The following is a 20,441-nucleotide window of genomic DNA, read 5'->3' as shown; positions in this document are numbered from 1 at the left end:
TTATCTACACTCAGTTGTACTTTAAACATAAACAATATTCCATTAGCTAGCTGTAAACATGTAAATAGTTCTTAAATGTATTAGCACAACACTTCACCTGCAAAATCAATGATTATCTCACTTTTACAACCCCTTAATCACAGCTTTCTTAGACATACTGTCTGTGTGCATCTTAACGCAGGCCCCCAACAACAACTCTGCAAAGAAAATGACGATTTCTTACATTCATCATAATTGCCTGCTGGTAGGCCTATCAGCAATTGCAGAGTTACCAGGCTCTGATTGATGCCCACAGACACGAGCCGGTGAGCCCCAACACCACACATTAGTCAGGGCCCTGTGCCAAGGCACAGTGTGTTTCATTATAAATCTGCCTCTGAACCTTGCTAAATACTGTGTCCAGTGATGATGCCAAGCACTTGGAGCCTTGTGGTAGAGAAGGGTTTCAGACATATATTTCAGCAATCTCAATAGCAGAAACTCTTCAAATTTCTTGAATAGTTACATAACAAACATCTTGAGATTAAAGTCATACTGGATTCCCTCTCCACAGGTGCTGCCAGACCACCTGAGATTTTCCAGCACTTAGTGTTTTTATTATCTTGAGATTAGGAACTGGATAGTGAACTTGTTGACCTGACTGTGTACTTAATAGGTAATAAATATATTCTATGTAGGGATGGGAATATGGAAAATGATGGTTTGTGGTTCAGGGCAGTTATGCTTGGGACTGATGGGAGAAATAACTTGAGTGGTGCCAACTAAATAGCATCAGTGTTTCAGGCACAGGGAAATCCTGTTGGCTATAACCAGTCTATTGAATAGATTAGCAACTATGAGATGTTGGTTCGCTTTGTTTCATAACCTAATGAGTGGTTCACTTGGTCATTGACCTCCCTTGGGATGGTGACATTATTTCTTGGAATATCTAGTTGATGAGCCCAGGGGCTGTTTTAGCACAGTGCTAAATCGCTGGCTTTGAAAGCAGACCAAGGCAGGCCAGCAGCACGGTTCAATTCCCGTACCAGCCTCCCCGAACAGCCTAGCCGAAAACCCCCCGACTAGGGGCTTTTCACAGTAACTTCATTTGAAGCCTACTTGTGACAATAAGCAAATTTCATTTCAGTCAATGGCAGATAATCTGTTATAGATTATTGGATCATCTCCGGTGAATCTACTGTGTACACTGGTAGTTATATCTGAGCTAGTTGCCTTAACTTTCTCCTTTCTTGATCTCAGATAATTCGCACAATTACGTGACAATCATTTCTGCCTGTAATTGGCTGGTATAGTTGTGCAACCTGTTTATTACCTTTCTGCTCTGTCCTGAATAAACTTTGTACTTGTAAAGATCTCATTCCATTCTACACCTTCTATTTAAACATTTCTATGAAAGGAAAAAGAAAATTATCTAACAAGGCAGATAATCTGTTGAGACATGTACCAAGAAAATTACAAGCACACTTTAAATTTAAAGGAAAAATTCCTTTTTATTCATTTGACCAATAACATGGGGCAAATGTTAAGCATGACGTATTTATATCCCAATAATGAGTTATTTCTGAACTCAGCCCTTGATGCTGGGATTCACTTCTAGCAAGCATGAATATAAGAGTCAAAGAACAAAGAACAAAGAAATGTACAGCACAGGAACAGGCCCTTCGGCCCTCCAAGCCCGTGCCGACCATACTGCCCGACTAAACTACAATCTTCTACACTTCCTGGGTCCGTATCCTTCTATTCCCATCCTATTCATATATTTGTCAAGATGCCCCTTAAATGTCCCTATCGTCCCTGCTTCCACTACCTCCTCCGGTAGCGAGTTCCAGGTACCCACTGCCCTGGTACTTCCACCCTATCCCCGTAACCCAATAACCCTATCTAACCTTTTTGGACACTTAAGGGCAATCCACCCTAACCTGCACGTCTTTGGACGTCATGTGGGGTTGGAATTGACCGTGCATTAGCCCAGGGTATCACGACATAAATGAGTCACATTATGAGCTCAATAAATTATGTTAAATTAGTACAGACCATACTCAACCAAAGGCACCCAAAAGTCTGCACTTAGATGTTATTCCATGATTGGGCAGCACTTGTAAACCAATCCTGAGTGCGCCAGTAGCTACACAAAGAACTAATTTAAGATAAACAGTCGAGCGCAACATGTGGTTAATTTACACTTGCTATAAGTAACACGTGATATACATTCATACACAGGATATGACAAAAGGAATATATTCAAGTCGTGGGCCTTTATTTAATTACCCGGGAAATTGGGGAGCCCATAATTCCATGCTGCTTTCTCCAAGGCAATCACACAGCCAATCAGAATTGACATGCCAGCCAATCAAAATTGACTTGCCAGCCAATCAGTAGCACTGTTTAGTCTTATAGGATAAATTGTTGTAGAATCCTCTTGTTTTTGTGGACTATTGTCAGCTTCGTATTTTCTGTCAGTTGGATAACTCTCCCTACTTACAGTGCATGAAATATCAGTTGAATCAATTGTTTCCCTGGAAACCAGGGCTGGATTCTCTGATGCTGCAGCTATGTCCGCAGGATCCGCCTGTCCTTACAGCTATAAAGTCGGCGCCACCCCCGCACCGATGCTCCGTCCCCGGCTTTACCTGCCTATACGGACGCAGAATGGCTGGGTCCGTGGATGCGCAGGCACATGGCGGTGGCCACGCCATACAACATGGCACCGGCCGTGCGCGGGCCCGGCCTGCCAAAAACTGCCCCCCTGTAAACCCCTGGATCACCTCTCACCAGCCCCCCCCCCCCCACCGGCTGGCGGCGCTGGACACAGGCCACAGCCGCCACGCCAGGTTTACGAAAAGTGAGAGGTCACGTGTCTCATGCCGTCGGGAAGTCGGCCCATCGGGGACGGAGCATCGGGGGAGGGCCTCAGGTGACGTATTGAGGATGTCCCAAGGGGACGGAGCATCGGAAAAAACGGCGCCGCCCCTGATTTCGGCATATAAATAGATTCTCTGGCCGATCGCCAACGCGATTTTGGCGTCAGCAATCGGAGAATCCCGCCCCCAGTGTGTAATTTTTTAAATATAAACATTTTATTGAGGTATTTATGGTTTTATAACAATAACAGAAGAAACAGTGTACGTACAAATATAAACATAGTGCAAAAGCCATCTTCCTCCCTCACAGGTCCCACCTTTTCTAACCCCCTACTCTAAACTAAACTAACCCTACAACTCCGCGCCCCCCCCCCCCCCCCCCCCCCCCCCCATTTCTGCTGACGGTTAATTTTCCCCAAAGAAGTCACCTCCGGACGAACCCTAACATTGACCCTCTCAGGGCAAACTTGATTTTCTCCAGACAGAGGAAGCTAGCCAGGTGTGCGACTTTGGACGCGTTGAGTCCTTCCAAGCCAATAATATCCGTCTCCGGGCTACCAGAGAGGCAAAGGTCAGAACGTCTGCTTCTTGCTCCTGGATTCCCGGATCTTCCAACACTCCGAAAATCGCCACCACTGGACACGGCACCAGCCTTGTTTTCAACAACTTGGACATGACATCCGCAAACCCCTGCCAGAATCCCCTAAGCTTCGGGCATGCCCAGAACTTATGAACATGGTTCGCTGGTCCTCCTGCACACCTTACCCACCTGTCTTCTACCCCAAAGAACCTGCTCATCTGGGCCACTGTCATATGAGCCCGATGAACGACCTTAAACTGTATCAGGCTGAGCCTGGCACATGTTGTGGATGCGTTGACTCTATTCAACACATCTGTCAAGAGACCATCCTCTATCTCTCCTCCTCACTCCTCTTCCCATTTGTGTTTCACCTCCTCGGTCTGCATTTCCTCTGACCCCATGAGTTCCTTATAAATGTCTGAGACCCTCCCATCTCCCACCCACATTCTGGAAACTACCCTGTCCTGTATCCCCCCCTTGTTGGTAGGAGTGGGAAGGTTGAGACCTGCCTGCATAGGAACGCGCTGCGCTTGCAGGTATCTAAACTCATTCCCTCCCGTCAATTCAAATTTCTCCTCCAGCTCCCTCAGGCTGGGAAAGCTCCCCTCTATAAACATATCTCTCATCCTCTCGATCCCTGCTCTCTGCCGTCTCCTGAATCCTCTATCTAGCCTCCCCGGGGCAAACCGGTGATTATTGCAAATTATTGCTCCCACATGTCTCCTCCACTGCCCCCAGACTCTCAGGGCCGCCACCACCACGGGGATGGTGGAGTACCGTGCCGGCGGGAATGACAGAGTCGTCGGTACCAACGCCCCCAAACGAGTGCCCTTACATGATACCGCCTCTACTCGCTCCCACATGGACCCCCCCCACTTCCTAATCATGGCTATATTCGCCGCTCAGTAATAATTACTAAAGTTCAGGAGTGCCAGCCCACCCTCCCCCCCCCCCCCCCCCCCCCCCCCAGCTGCGCTCCAGCATCCCCTTTTTAACTCGTGGGGTCTTACCCGCCCATACAAAGCCCGAGATCACCTTGTTGACCCGTTTAAAAAAGGACCATGGAATAAAGATGGGGAGACACTGAAACACAATCAGGAATCTCGGGAGGACAGTCATTTTCACTGTCTGTACCGTCTCAGCCAGTGACAGCGGGAGCACGTCCCACCTTCGAAAATCCTCTTTCATTTGGTCTACTAGTCGGGCCAGATTTAGCTTGTGCAGCCGTTCCCATTCCCGTGCCACCTGGATGCCTAGGTACCGAAAGCTTCCCCCTACCACTCTAAATGGCAGCTCCCCCAATCGCCTCTCCTGCCCCCTTGCCTGGATCGCGAACATCTCACTTTTCTGCATGTTACATTTATAACCCGAAAACAGGCCAAATTCTCCCAGAATCCTCACAATTTCTTCCATCCCTTCCAGTGGGTCCGACACATATAAGAGCAGGTCGTCTGCATATAGTCAGACTATATTCTGCCCGCCCCGTGACCAGCGCCTTCCAGTCTCTTGAGGCTCTCAGCGCAATTGCCAGCGGCTCTATGGCCAGTGCGAACAACAGCGGGGAGAGGGGGCATCCCTGCCTCGTCCCCCAATGCAGCCTAAAAAAGCCCGATGTCAACCTATTCGCCGGAACACTCGCCACGAGCGCTTGATACAGCAGCCTGACCCAGTCAAATGAAGCCCCGTCCAAATCCAAACCGCCTCCGTACCTCCCACAGATAATACCATTCCACCCGGTCGAATGCCTTCTCTGCGTCCATTGCGACCACTACCTCTACGTCCCTACCCTCTGGGGGCATCATAATTACATTCAGCAGCCTTCTTACGTTGGCTGCCAAGTGCCTCCCCTTAACAAATCCCGTCTGGTCCTCCCCAATCATGTCCGGAACGCAGTCTTCAATCCTTGAGGACAAGATCTTAGCCAACAGTTTGGCGTCTACATTTAGTAGAGAGAGATCGGTCTGTAGGACTCGCATAGCTCCGGATCCTTATCCCGCTTCAGGATCAATGAGATAGTGGCCTGTGACATCGCCCCTCTTTCCCTTGCCTCATTAAATGTCCTCATCAGCAGTGACCCCAGTATCCCACAGAACGTTTTGTAAAACTCCACAGGGTACCATCCGGTCCCGGGGCTTTACCCGACTGCATGGCCTTCAGCCCTTCTGCTACCTCTTCCAACCCGATCGGGGCCCCCAGCCCTTCTACCAACTCTTCGTCAACCTTCGGGAACTTCAGCCTCCCTAAGAATTGCCTCATCCCCTCAGGCCCAGCTGGGGGGGTTCCGACTCATACAGCCTGCTGTTGAATTCCTTAAACGCCTTATTGACCCCAGCTGAATCTCTGACCAGGTTCCCATCCCTGTCCCTAACTTTCCCAATCTCCCTGGCTGCCTCCCGCTTTCTAAGCTGTTGCGCAAGCATTCTACTGGCCTTCTCCCCATATTCATAGATCGCCCCCCTCGCCTCACTCAGCTGCTCCACCGCCTTCCCTATAGTTAACAAGCCAAACTCTGCCTGTAGCCTCCGTCGTTCCCCTAGAAGCCCTGCCTCTGGGGCCTCCGCATACCTCCTATTGTTGTGTAGTATTTCCTTTATCAGTCGGTCCATCTCTGCTCTGTCTACCTTCTCCCTGTGGGCCACTGTTGAGATCAGCTCCCCTCTAACCACAGCCTTCAGCGCCTCCTAGACCACTGCAGCCGAAACGTCCCCCGTGTCGTTGACTTCCAGATAGTTCTGGATACATTTCGTCAGCCGCCCACACACCTCCTCATCCGCCAAGAATCCCATGTCCAGCCTCCAGTGCAGGCGCTGGCCACCCTCCTTGCTCACCTGTAGGTCAACCCAATGCGTGGCATGATCCAAGATCGTGATCGCTGAATACTCAGTGTCCACTACCCCCGTCAGTAAAGCCGTACTCAGGAGAAAAAAGTAAATCCGGGAGTACACTTTATGCACGTGCGAGAAAAGGAAAACTCCTTCACTCTCGGCCGCCCAAATTGCCATGGGTCCACCACCCCCCCCCTCCCCTCCCCCATCTGCTCCATAAGCCCCTTTTAGCTCCTTTGCCATTGCTAGCACCTTGCCTGACCTTCAGCTAGACCGGTCTAGCCCTGGGTCAATGACTGTGTTGAAGTCCCCTCCATGACCAGCTTATGCGAATCCAGGTTGGGATCATCCCCAACATCATCCTGATGAACTCCACATCATCCCAATTTGGCGCGAACACATTCACGAGTACCACCGGCAGCCCCTCCAGCGAGGGGTGGGGGGGGGGTGAGGGGTGGGGGTGGGGTCACCCTCACGCGGCTTCCTCGCTAGCGCTCTGTGTCCCCTGTCCACCACCAAGGGTCAGGTGAACGTCCCCATCCCCAGTAACTTCTCGAACATACCCGCTATGTATGCCCCTGCGTCCGTTTCTTCAGATCCCTCCGAGAGACCCACGATTCTCAGGTTCTGCCGGCGGGACCTGTTCTCTAGATCCTCCACCTTCTGGAGCCTTTTCTGCTGGTCTCTCAGCATCCCCACCTCCAATTCCACTGCAGCTTGATGTACCTCCTGCTCAGTCAGTGCCTTCTTCACTTTCTGGATCGCCCGGTCTTGAGCATCCAGTCTGAGTTCCAGCCGCGCAATCGATTCCTTGATCGGGTCCAAGCATTCCTGTTTCTGCTTGGCGAAGCCCTCCTGGATGAACTGCATCAGCTGCTCCGTCGACCACTGGGTCGTCGAGCCAGAACTCCGGTCGTCCGCCATGCTTCCTCATGCTGCAGCCTCAGCCCAAGCCTTCTCCGTTCGTCTATTTCTTCCTTTGCGAGCACTCCTGGTCCGCCTCTCCATGCACTGATGTATGATTCCTCGTCACAGTTGCATCCAACATCAATTTTCCACTTCAGATCCGACAACAAAATCGGGGAAAAAGGTCCAAAGTTCCGACCCAAGCGGCAGATACGAAATGTGCGACCTACTCCTTCATAGCCGCCACCGGAAGTCCCCCCCCCCAGTGTGTAATTTGTGCACAAACAACTATCAGTTGATAAAAATCGCAAATGTGACTGGCATCTCTGTTGAGTAGGGTCACAATGTTTTGGGATGCTACAAATAAAATTGGATTTTAATATATTGTGGCATGATTTAGATATTTTGCTTGTTGGTGAAATCACAGGGAGCAGTCTTGCAAACCTACCATCTTTGATCTAGCACCCTGAGGGTAAAATTTGGACAGTGAGGTCGCAGACTACATTAAAAATCTGTAGGGACATTTTGATATGAAGAAAGGTTGTTACTCCTTTCACTATTTATATGAGTATAAAGTTAAGAACTTTAGAAAGTATAATGGTGGCATGTGAGAGTACCTTTAAGAAATGGGTGTTTAAGAAATGTACCTTTAAGAAATGGGTGTTTAAGAAATGTACCTTTAAGAAATGGGTGTTTATCAGTGATGTCAGAGTGTGGGTGGAGCTGGGCTGTCTGTCAGCGTTTTACTTTCGTTTTAGGCTGTTTGCTGCAGGATATGTTTTCGTTTCGTTTTCAAAGCTGGATAGCTGCAGTCACAGACGGAAGGTGTATTAGAGTCTCTCTCTGTAATCTAAAGAATGTAAATCGATCCTTTGGTGATTTAAAACTAACAACTGCACTTAGTAGTGACTTTAACCTGATGTGCTTCTGTTAAAAGTTCTTTTTGAAGTCTTATGGACTTTAAAAGGACAGCTTAAGGATTACTTAGTGTTGTATTCTTTGGGGGTTGTATTTGAATTAATGTTTGCTAAGATATTCACTGTATGTTTTAAAAGGTTGACTTGAGTTCATAGAATAAACATTGTTTTGCTTTAAAAAAAATACTTTTCCATTTCTGCTGTACCACACCTGTAGAGTGGGCTGTGTGCTCCCCATACCACAATATATTAAAAGTTGTGGGTCAGGTGAACTCCACGATACACTTTGGGGTTCTCTTAAACCCTGCCCCGTAACAATGGGAATTGTTTTGCTTTAATTGCTTTGCTTTTTTGGTTGCTATCTTAATCAACACATGAGGAAACATCTATGATGTGTTATACCTTTTTTAGTGTGAATTTCTTTGTTTGGCAGATGCTTACATTTGTTTAAGCAACAATTACATAACAGGAAATATGTTTTTATTAAGATTAATATCTTCAGATGTTTTATGATGTTTTGGACTTGTAATATGCCAGGTATAGGTAGGACTGGATTCTCCGATTCTGTGGGTATGCCTTATGACCATAAAGTCAGCGTCGCCTCCACACCGATGAAATAATGTTTAAGATTTTTGTGAATTTATGGCTTCTGTATCCAGTAATTTACATGAATTCATTTTAGTTTATAACTAGTCAGTTTTTATAACAGGAAGTTGCAGAGTGTTATAACCTGCCTACTTACGATTGGCTGGGGACGAATGACTATCCCACAATCCTATGGGAGTATGAACTTTCCCAATGAGGGGGGCGGAGAAACTCCTAGTATAAATAAGCTGGCCAGTTCAGGAACCAGCAGGAAGGAGACGGTAGCAAGGGAAGTTACTGCTACTGTTATGTATATATTGTTATAGTAAATAAACGTTATTATTTTGTATCCTTAAAACTCGTGCTGGATTCTTCGTGGCCCTTACAAAACTGGCGACGAAGGTAAAAGTGAATAGCTGTCTACACTGCTGAAGCCACCTCCCTGGATTTTTGTTGGATACAGGTTGGAAGTTGTTTTCTATTATACCATGCCTCTGTACGGACGTTTGGATGTTTTTGATGCTGCGCTGGAAAGCTGGAACCAGTACACACAACGGATGCGTTACTATTTCCGGGCAAACAATATCACTGAAAACGAGCGCCAGGTGGTCATATTGCTCACCGCCTGCGGGCCGCATACGTTTGGGGTGATTAGGAGCCTTACGTACCCAGCTGCACCGGACACTAAAACGTTTGACGAACTTGTGAATATAGTGGGGCAACACTTTAACCCAACCCTGTCCACGATAGTCCAGCGTTACCGGTTTAATACCACTGAGAGGACCCCTGGAGAACCCCTTGCCGATTTTTTTATCCAGGCTACGCGGGATTGCGGAATACTGTGACTATGGTGAGACCTTGTCAGAAATGTTACGCGACTGTTTAGTTTGCGGTATTAACAATGCAGCAACCCAGAGAAAGTTGTTAGCGGAGCCAACATTGACTTTTCAACAGGCAATACAAATAGTCTTGTCCCGAGAGAGCGCAGAGCGAGGAGTACAGGAGCTACAGGGAATGGAAGTGCATGCCTTGGGGCGCAACCCTTTCCGCCCAAAAACGTCCCCCCGCACTCCTGCGGTACCTTGGGCGAGGCAACGACCGGACCGACGCCAGTGGCCATCGGACATTCCTCCCCGAAGGGAGCCTTCTCCAGAGCCAATGGATGAGAAGCCATGTCCGTGTCAGACTTGTAGGCGCCGACCCCGTCGCGGACGGCGGTCCTGGGGACGCCAGAGGCGCCGTCGTTCCGACCGAAACTGGGACCAGCCCAGGGGCCGTAACTGGGACCAGCCCAGAGGCCGTACTTTCCATGTGGATGAACCTGCGGCGACCACTCCTGAGGACGTGGAGACGGAGGATGACTGCCTGCAGCTGCATTGTGTGGCAGCTCCCCGTGTGGCCCCCATTAAGGTGACAGTACGGGTCAATGGCCACCCGCTGGAGATGGAGTTGGATACTGGCGGAGGGGTCTCCATGATCGCCCAGAGGACATTTGACCGCATCAAGCAGGGTATACAGACCCTTACATTAACTGACTCACAGGCCAGGTTGGCCACCTACACGGGGGAACCACTGGACATTGCAGGAACTACAATGACCCCTGTTGTCTATGGACGCCAGGAGGGGCGTTTCCCACTTATCGTAGTGCGTGGCCATGGGCCCAGCCTGTTGGGTCGGGACTGGTTGCGCCATTTGCGGTTGCAATGGCAGCACATCCTCCAAACAGTTTCTGGAGGGTTGACTGAGGTGCTAGGACGATACCCAGAGGTATTCCAGCCTGGTTTGGGGAAAATAAAAGGGGCCGTAGCCCGTATCCAAGTTGAACCAGGAGCCACGCCGCGCTATTTCCGGGACGCGCCCAGTGCCTTATGCTTTGCTCGAGAAGGTAGAAGGGGAGCTCACTCGTTTGGAGAGTTTGGGTATTATCAGGCCCGTCCGGTTTGCTGACTGGGCAGCACCAATTGTACCAGTAATGAAGCCAGATGCCACAGTTCGCTTGTGTGGCGACTATAAACGTACAGTGAATACAGTTTCCCGGCTCGACCGATACCCAATGCCTCGCATAGAGGATCTCTACGCGAAACTTGCAGGTGGACTCTCATTCACAAAATTAGATATGAGTCACGCCTATCTGCAGTTGGAGCTGGACCCTGCCTCCCGACCATATGTAACAATTAACACACACCGGGGCCTGTATGAATATACACGGTTTCCCTTTGGAGTATCCTCTGCCTGTGCAATTTTTCAACGTGTTATGGAGGGCATTTTGAGAGGTTTACCACGTGTGGCTGTCTACCTAGATGACGTGTTGATTACAGGGACGTCGGAGCAAGAGCATTTCGAAAATCTGGAGGCTGTCCTTAGACGCCTTTCGGAGGCTGGAGTCCGTTTACGTCACACAAAGTGCGTATTTCAGGCAAAAGAAGTAGTCTACCTAGGTTATCGGGTGGACCGCGAGGGTCTGCACCCCGTCGCAGAGAAGGTGCGAGCAATTCAACATGCCCCCACCCCGACTGACACTTCGCATCTTCATTCTTTTCTCGGTCTCGTAAACTATTACGGGGAGTTCCTCCCCAATCTGGCAACTACGCAGGCTCCCTTGCACCTGCTGCTAAAGAAAAATCACACCTGGGTTTGGGGTCAGCCGCAATAAACCGCTTTCCGGCGGGTAAAGCAAAAATTGTCGTCGTCTGGGTTACTAACCCACTATGATCCGGGAAAGCCTTTGCTCGTCACATGTGATGCATCCCCGTATGGTATTGGGGCTGTCCTGTCCCACAAGATGGAGAACAGGGCCGAGCGACCGATAGCTTTGGCCTCCCGCACATTGACTGCAGCGGAGAAAAAGTACGCGCAGATCGAGAAGGAGGGCCTGGCAGTGGTTTTTGCGGTGAAACGCTTCCACCAGTATGTGTACGGCCGCCATTTCACTATCGTAACTGATCATAAGCCCCTGCTGGGACTCTTCAGAGAGGATAAGCCAATACCGCCCATTGCTTCTGCACGGATCCAGCGCTGGGCTTTGTTGCTTGCTGCATATGAGTATTCTCTGGAGCACAAACCAGGTACGCAGATAGCAAATGTCGACGCACTGAGCCGATTGCCTTTATCGACCGGCCCCATGTCGACCCCCACGACCGGTGAGGTGGTTGCAACCCTAAATTTTATGGACACCTTGCCTGTCACGGCATCACAGATCCGTGAGTGGACCCAGACGGAGCCAGTCTTGTCAAAGGTTCGGCACATAGTCCTGTATGGTGGGCAGCATAGACAGCTCCCAGGCGAGTTGCGGGCATTTTCCTCCAAGGTGTCAGAGTTCAGCGTGGAAGACGGCATCCTCTTGTGGGGGACGCGTGTGATTGTCCCGGAAAAAGGCCAGGAGCTGATATTATCAGACTTGCACAATGGGCATCCGGGCGTGACCAAGATGAAAATGTTGGCCCGGAGTTATGTCTGGTGGCCAGGCCTCGACACCGACATTGAGAAGGTGGCCCAAAACTGCTCCATTTGCCAGGAGCATCAGAAGCTTCCGCCGGCCGCGTCCCTACATCACTGGGAATGGCCAGGGCGGCCTTGGGCACGCTTGAATGCAGATTTCGCAGGCCCTTTTCAGGGATCCATGTTCCTTCTACTAATTGACGCCCAGTCCAAATGGCTGGACGTGCATAAGATGCAGGGGACAACGTCCTGCGCAACAATTGAGAAGATGCGTTTATCATTTAGTACGCATGGCCTCCCCGAGGTGCTGGTCACGGATAATGGCACTCCATTCACGAGTGAGGAGTTTGCTAGGTTTACAAAGATGAACGGCATCCGCCATATCCGCACTGCCCCTTACCACCCGGCTTCAAATGGGTTGGCAGAGCGCGCAGTGCAAACATTCAAAAGAGGCCTAAAGAAGCAGTCTTCCGGATTCTTTTCTCGGTCTCGTAAACTATTACGGGGAGTTCCTCCCCAATCTGGCAACTACGCAGGCTCCCTTGCACCTGCTGCCCCCCTCTGATTCATCCCGTGTCTCCATCTCGGAGTCAGAGTCTGCTGCCTCCATCATGTCAGCGTCTCTATCTCCATTCGGTCCCGTAACGACATGCGCAGGCTTCGAGTGAGGCACCAGTGGAAGATTTTGAGGACTACCTTCCCTTGTCTCTGGTCTTTGCGGCTGTTGAAATGAGCTCCGGGGGCTCGCTTTTTGTTTACGTACAGGACCACCCTCCATGCAGTGGCTGGGGTAGCTCCCGCAGAACTCCTAATGGGCCGAAGACTTCGCACCCGCCTTAGTATGGTCTCCCCGGACATTGGCGCAAAAGTACGCCGCACACAAGAACGGCAGGGACCGGGATTGTCTCGGCATCATCCGATTCGGCAGTTTGCGCCCGGTGACCCTGTATTCGTGCGGAATTTTGCTGGTGGTGCCCAATGGGTTCCTGGTGTAATCTTTCGCCAAACGGGCCCTATATCTTACCAAGTGCAAGCCCAGGGTCGTCTCCAGTGAAAACACGTAGACCACGTCCGGTCCAGAAGATCATCCCCTCAAAAGATTCCCCGCCCCCGGAGCTCATTTCAACAGCCGCAAAGACCAGAGACAAGGGAAGGTAGTCCTCAAAATCTTCCACTGGTGCCTCACTCGAAGCCTGCGCATGTCGTTACGGGACCGAATGGAGATAGAGACGCTGACATGATGGAGGCAGCAGACTCTGACTCCGAGATGGAGACACGGGATGAATCAGAGGGGGAATCCTCGGGTCCACAGGCCGTGGATGTACAACCGCGCCGTTCATCACGGAAGCGCCGGTCTCCGTCTCGTTATACGCCGCCTGATCCAGCTCCGCGTGCAAATGGCGTCCGGCCTGCGGCCAAACGAGTTTGACGCCTTCCTTCGCCAGGGTCTTCGGTGGATTCCTTGGACTTTTGGGGGGAGGGATGTTATAACCTGCCTACTTACGATTGGCTGGGGACTAATGACTATCCCACAATCCTATGGGAGTATGAACTTCCCCAATGAGGGGGCGGAGAAACTCCTAGTATAAATAAGCTGGCCAGTTCAGGAACCAGCAGGAAGGAGAAGGTAGCAAGGGAAGTTACTGCTACTGTTATGTATACATTGTTATAGTAAATAAACGTTATTATTTTGTATCCTTAAAACTCGTGCTGGATTCTTCGTGGCCCTTACAAAACAGAGTGAGATTTATTTTGAGAGTTTACTGCAGTTATTTTCATTGTTACTTTTTTATTCAGTGTCATCAATTGTGTCTGACCAGCAGCAGGCAACCTTTGGATTTTTAACATCTTTGCTAATATGTATTTCCCAACCGATTAATGTATTTGTTTAAGTTACAAAGAGCTGCAGAGCTGGGCAACCAAATTCTTATCAGTTGAAATCCAACAGTCTATACAAGAATTTAATTGACCAAACTCATTTCATTTTGTTTTAAGATATCTGAATAGCATGGAGCAGTCAGGTTTGCCCAAAGTTGGAGAGCAGATGCTTTGATAGTACAGCATTTCAAATTAATGAAGATAAAAATCTGAAAATGCTATTTTGGATGTTTGTGATTTCAGTAAGTTTTGTTGAATTCCTACTTTTATTTTGTTTTGGATTTGTTGACATAGGTTTCCTATTTCAAGACCTGACCTCATGGCAAAATGGCTGAAAGCTGTAGCACGGGAAAACTGGATGCCGTCACCGAGAGCAACTCTCTGTAGTGATCACTTCACAAAAGATTGTTTTGAGGAACGGAATGATAGAAGGCATTTAAAGTTCTCTTCCATTCCAACCATATTTCCACCTCCGAAAACCAAGGTATAGTTTCAACCATTATGATGTCTTGACATTTATTTTAGTAAATTAGTTTTGATAATTTGTGGATGAAAACTTGCACTTTTGCCCTTCACGATCACATGTTTTCATAAACATGTTGTCTGTTAGCAGTGGTAATTGTATACACTTTTTGTGAAGACTTTTCCCATTACATATAAAATAACACCAATCTTGATTGCTTTAGATTATAATTTAAGATGTAATTGACTGAATTAATAGCTACCAAAGTCATTAATTAATGCATTAATTAAAAGCTGCTGAGGAAGTGGCCTCGAAAGCACAAACTCTGTGGTATACTTTGAACTATCATTTACTGTCAGTCTCGCAGAGGAATTATAGGCAGTATTTTGTGTGGAAATACTGAATTGTTATGCATTTACTGACTGTTGAAATCAAGGATATCACTGGAGGTGTTCTTTTGAAAAATATATGTCAGAGTAATGGGGAAATGTCGGCTTTATTTAGTCTAAAAATTGCCATTTGAATGGACCTTGTGTTTTCTTGTACCAGTAAGTAAATTGGGTGAATTCAAATGATCAGATAGATGGTAAGATGTAGTGCAAAATGTATTCTGTTTTTTCAACATTAATTTTATTTGTTTTTAGAATACAAGCTCCCGAAGGCTACATAAGGCAAAAACTTCTGGTGGACATTATAAGGGAAGTTCGGAGATACAAATGTCGCATTTGCTACCACAAACTGATTCAGTTGAAACATTTCATCAACCAACTGAGCCAGCAAAAATCGCAGATTTACAGTCTACATTAACTGCTGAGACTCTGAATACAGGGAGACTAGCTCAACTAGCAGCTGCAGCAGTCCTGAATTTGGCAGAATTTTCTCAAGTATTGGAAGTTCCTCTGAAACCTGAAACAGAGTCTTCAGAAGTCCTCACACTGTTTAACTGCAGTGCAGAAACTCAAACATGCACAACAGGTGCAAAGGTGGAATCCATTTCAAGTGGGTTAATAACTGTTCATTCAGAGGAACAGTCTCAAGATTCAGCTGCAGCTCTGTGTTCAGAAGCCTTCCATTGGACAGCCAATGCACCTGAAGTACTATCGGATACATCTACTACACTCCTGGGTTCATTGGATGTACCGACAGTACCCACTAGTATTTTGCCCTGTTTATTTACATCTACAGATCTAACATCTGAGCGAGTAACAATATCGGAAGAAACTACTTGGATATCTACAGAAGTGCTTATCCCTGAAACAGAGCATCTGTCGACTCCAGTCCTAGCTTCTGAAGAACTGCAATGTTCCTCTGAGACTGTGTTTTCTTCTCCTGATGATCAAGATTTGTCAGGAATGACATTTCCCCAGGATCACAGTTACTTTATGAGTCCTTGCCCAGATATCATCAGGCGAACTCTCGAAAAGAAGCTTGCATGGGAAAGAAAGAAGAATGAAGAACAGAGGCAAAAATTCAGAGTACTCCAACAAAAACTGAAAAGAAAAGAGCAGAAAATTGACAATCTCACTCGAATTATCAACCAGCTGAGAGAAAGTAAGACTGCTGATCTATGGAACAGTAATGTGTAGTAATAAAAAGTGGGAAGTTATTGTATATGTTATCCAATTGCAGAATCTAAAAGCTATGTTTTAGTGCACCTTTTGAACAGGATAAGTGGATGAAAATGTCACTCCCCTTTAGCTGTTAACTGAGACATGTGGGCATTTGATCACACGGGCATATGTTGAGGTTGGGCTTGGTGTGTACTTATACTGCAATAGTATGTTGCTGTAAAATGTCTCTAATCATACAACCAGGGTTTGATCGAACTCGAAAAACCTGTCTCTGATGAACTACACAGAATATTATTCCAGTGAATCGTATAACCTGGTTTTAAATAGTGCTTATTGTGCAAGGGAGGCCAGCTAGTTGGTTTATTCAATATTGAATTGAATCTATTTGATCCCTGGGCCGTTTTTTGAACTTTCTGGGAGCGTATTTGTATTATGAGAATGCAGAAACTTTCACCCCTGTACCATTATCTAAATTTTAGTTGCTGGGAGTTGATTTTTCACACCTGCAAAATTTGAAGTTGGGCATATTGGGCAGTATCAGCAAGTATTTATTTGGTTGGAAACAGTTGTGCAGCTACTGGTCTCAAACTAAAAGCTGCAGTTCAAATTCACCACTCATATCTTGATGTCATAGATCATAGAATTTACAGTGCTGAAAGAGGCCATTCGGTCTATCGAATCTGCACCAGCCCTTGAAAAGAGCACCCTACTTAAGCCCACACCTCCACCCTATCCCCGTAACCCCACCTAACCTTTTTGGACACTAAGGGCAATTTAGCATGGCCAATCCACCTAACCTGCACATCTTTGGACTGTGGGAGGAAACCAGAGCACTCAGAGGAAACTCACGCAGACACGGGGAGAACGTACAGGCTCCGCACAGACAGTGACCCAAGCCGGGAATCGAACCTGGGACCCTGGAGCTGTAAAGCAACAATGTTAACCACTGTGCTACCATACCGCCTGTGTTTGTGACAGTTCTTTACTTTGAAGAAATAATTTCAACTATAACCTGCTTTGAGACTGCAAAAGCATTTTAGAAAAAATGTTGTTATACTCAATGAACTTGTCTCTTTTTTACAAATCTATCCCAGTCCCAATGGCTTTCCCTCAAACTTCCTTACACTTTGCCCAGCTTCCACATTTTAAATTTGTGTCCTTGCTTTGTGAATCCTTCTCCATAATGACCAATTTACCTGAGTCGTTTTTTTCATCACTTCCCTTTCTTAGTTACCTCCTCCACTGAAGGTGAGCAGAGGTAATATTTTTACCCCGATAGGTTTGGCTGTAAACAATATATCTCAAAATTAATGGACAGATTTCAATAAAACATGGGACATAGATAGGACATAGCCCAAGAAAGAACAGACTAGATTTTGGCAACGGTTCGGATCATAGAACTTTTTGAAAGGATCCGTTAGTATTGGGATATAGGTTGAATTGACTTTTTCTAAAGGATGTTGGTTGTGTGTTGTTTTATTTACAATGTTGTTGATTGCTTCAGCTGCTGTGATGTAATTTTTCCCAGCTGTCAAAATGTGAGCGAACTTTTCGGAGCAGATTGTAGAATGTGGATTGGCCTGAAGCCTCCTCATTGAGATAGAAGCTCTTAATTTGTTTTTAGCCTTGTAGTTACAGAACATCACCCGGGCAGGGAAAAACTTCAGGAAAGAGCTGTGTAGTTGTAATAACCTTCATGACATAGCGTGATGGAGTTATGGACTCCACTGAGAACCTCCTTCACTTGTCTTGAACTTGTGTTCAGTCGCTTTCAAGTGTCTTTTCCAAGGAAGTCTTTTCCTTACAATTTAAATTGTGAAAATATTAGTCTGATCCCATCTGGAATATTATGTACCAGTCTCATTGTGTAATCATTCTGTTGGTGTGCTTTCATAAAGAAAAAAGTTCCAGTGCAACATGTAAAACAAGACATTAAAAGTCATCCAGATTATCTCAAAGAAAAAGGAAAGCAAGGGCAATAAATGTGTGCTTTTTGAATTTATTTAATAGCTACACGAAGTCAGTTACCCACACTTCACTTTCTCAGTGGGTTTGCTTCTGCTTTTTCAGTTGATGCTCATCACTTAAACCACAATTTGACCCACAAACAATAGCAAAACCAGAATATTAAACCAAAAATAGAAGGTACTATTACAGTAAAATATTGAATGTGAAAGCAACAACATCTTACATTTAACTGAATAAAATATCCTAAAGAACTTTATAGGAGTTTGACACCATGCTATATAAGGAGATATTAGGCCAGATGACCGAACGCGTAATCAAAGCAACAGGTTTTAAGGAACATCTTAAAAGGAGAAAAAAAAGATGAAGATATTTAGGAGGGATTCTAGACATTAGGGCCTAGAAAGCTGAAGGCATGGCCTCTGTTGGTGGAGCAATTAAAATGGGGGAACTGGAGACCAGAGTCGGCGAGCACAGAGGTCCAACAGGATTGTAGGTTTGAAGAAGATTATAGAGAGAGGAACAAATAATCTGACAATATAGAGACAGTGGAGGATTGGGAGGCGATCATGAGTTAGAGCTGGATATTGTCAACATACATGTCAAAATTGACACTTTCCTGATAATGTTGCTGAGGCCCAGCATGTACATACAAAATAGGAGTGGGCCAAGGACAGATCTTGGAGGCACCTGAAACAACTGGGAGCAGGAAGAGGTGCCATTGCAGGTGACTCTCTGGCTACTTCTGAACAGATGAGAATCGGGTAAGCCAGTTCACGAAAGATGTTCAAGTCTGCATCCCTTGGGCTTAACCATAACCACGACCCACCCCCATCTCCGCTCCCTTATCGGTGAACAATTGGGATGCGAAAGAGTAGTAGTACTTTTGGGGACAATGATATGAAGATGATGTCTCATGTAATATAGGTCAACGGTCTATATTTGGGAATTTGAGAATGCTGTGGTAAGTGAATTTAGGGAGAGCTTTTACCATTGTGAGAAACGGTGAAAATCTTATTTTGCAATATCAATAATTTGGTTTTCATTAGTCCAGGTCAAGAACAACTCCAAAACCAAACAGATCTGTGCTTTCCAATTGAACATGCTTCAGAAGAAATATACTTTAATTGTTTTTTGTGTAATTTTTCTCTTCTCGCATAAAGTAATGTTGGACCTTTTTGATCGACATATGTTTGGACCAGGATGTCTCTTGCTGCAAAGTAAGCATGCTATGCTTCATTTTAAAATTTCATATAACCATACAGTTCCAGGGGTAGTGACTGATATCCAAACAATTTACAGGTTGCAAATTCTGTGAAGTCAAAGATCAAAAGGACAACTAGAATTCTATGGAAAGTCATGAAAGTGCCTTTGAATCTTGTGTCCAGTGCCAAACCTTTACATCTTTGTAATCTCGCAAGACACTAACCATATGAAAGCAAACAGCACAATAATATCCTATGTTAGAAACAAATAATCAATGTTTGTCTAGATCAAGACTTAATCTCTGCTTCGTATGATTAGGTATGTGTTTAGTACCAAAGATGATATTTACTATCATTTCTCCTAGTGCAGCAGAGTTTTACTTTGAAGAATGTAACAATGGACTAGGCATATGTACTCCCTTAAGCATATCAAAATGACTTCTGAGAAATTTGAGACAGAATCTCTTCCAAATTCTTGCTTGGCTACTCACAAAGATGCGAGTGTGTTTGTACAGTCAGTCTTGAGCATAGTGCATTGTGTGAATTGAGAGACTTTGAATTGCCAATGGTTATGCTTAATAGTCCATGGAACTACATATCACACAAGGCTGGCAGTTATTAGCTATCTCTCTGATTGCTAGCACTCTTGAGAATGGAGCTGATCACAATTGGAAACGAATGTTATAGGAAGTCTCACTGAGCCAAGGTGTTTGTGATTGTAGAAATAAAAAGATTTTCTGGTAATCTATTTTTCTGAAAGGGTGTTTATGCTTATGCAAAAGCACACATAAGGCACAATCTTCTTGTGCAAATTTTGTTACTGTCTCATTGCTCAAATGCCACCAAGTAAATTATATGCACCAGTATAATGCCCTTTTCTCTGTCATTGCAGCATAATTGTGAGCCCTCTGTATGACTTGCCCATGATCACTGCAATGACACTTCTAATTATTTGATAAAATGATAATGATAATTGCTTATTGTCACAAGTAGGCTTCAAATGAAGTTACTGTGAAAAGCCCCTAGTCGCCACATTCCTGTTCGGGGAAGCTGATACGGGAATTGAACCGTGCTGCTGGCCTGCCTTGGTCTGCTTTCAAAGCCAGCGATTTAGCCCTGTGCTAAACCAACCCCTAAAGCAATTAATCTCTCCAGGTGGGCATAACATTATGGAACTCTGATAAATTATTTACAACAAAAAACAAGTTTCATGAAAACAGTGCATTGTAACTGCACTGTAAATTTAT

General features: G+C 46.3%; 1 protein-coding gene across 5 annotated transcripts in view; it reads left to right on the top strand.

Annotated features, from left to right (window-relative positions):
- LOC140389830 (uncharacterized) overlaps window positions 1-20,441 on the top strand; it is a 49,782-nt gene that overhangs the window by 27,979 nt on the left and 1,362 nt on the right. For all 5 annotated transcript variants that reach the window (XM_072474395.1, XM_072474398.1, XM_072474397.1 and 2 more), the window contains 2 exons: window positions 14,285-14,474; window positions 15,098-16,004. In XM_072474395.1, the coding sequence (XP_072330496.1) occupies window positions 14,285-14,474; window positions 15,098-16,004 (1,097 nt within the window). The remainder of the gene's footprint in view (window positions 1-14,284; window positions 14,475-15,097; window positions 16,005-20,441) is intronic.

This window comes from Scyliorhinus torazame, chromosome 14, assembly GCF_047496885.1.
Source record: "Scyliorhinus torazame isolate Kashiwa2021f chromosome 14, sScyTor2.1, whole genome shotgun sequence".
NCBI lineage: Eukaryota > Metazoa > Chordata > Chondrichthyes > Carcharhiniformes > Scyliorhinidae > Scyliorhinus > Scyliorhinus torazame.
This window is presented reverse-complemented; position numbering and strand designations above follow the sequence as displayed.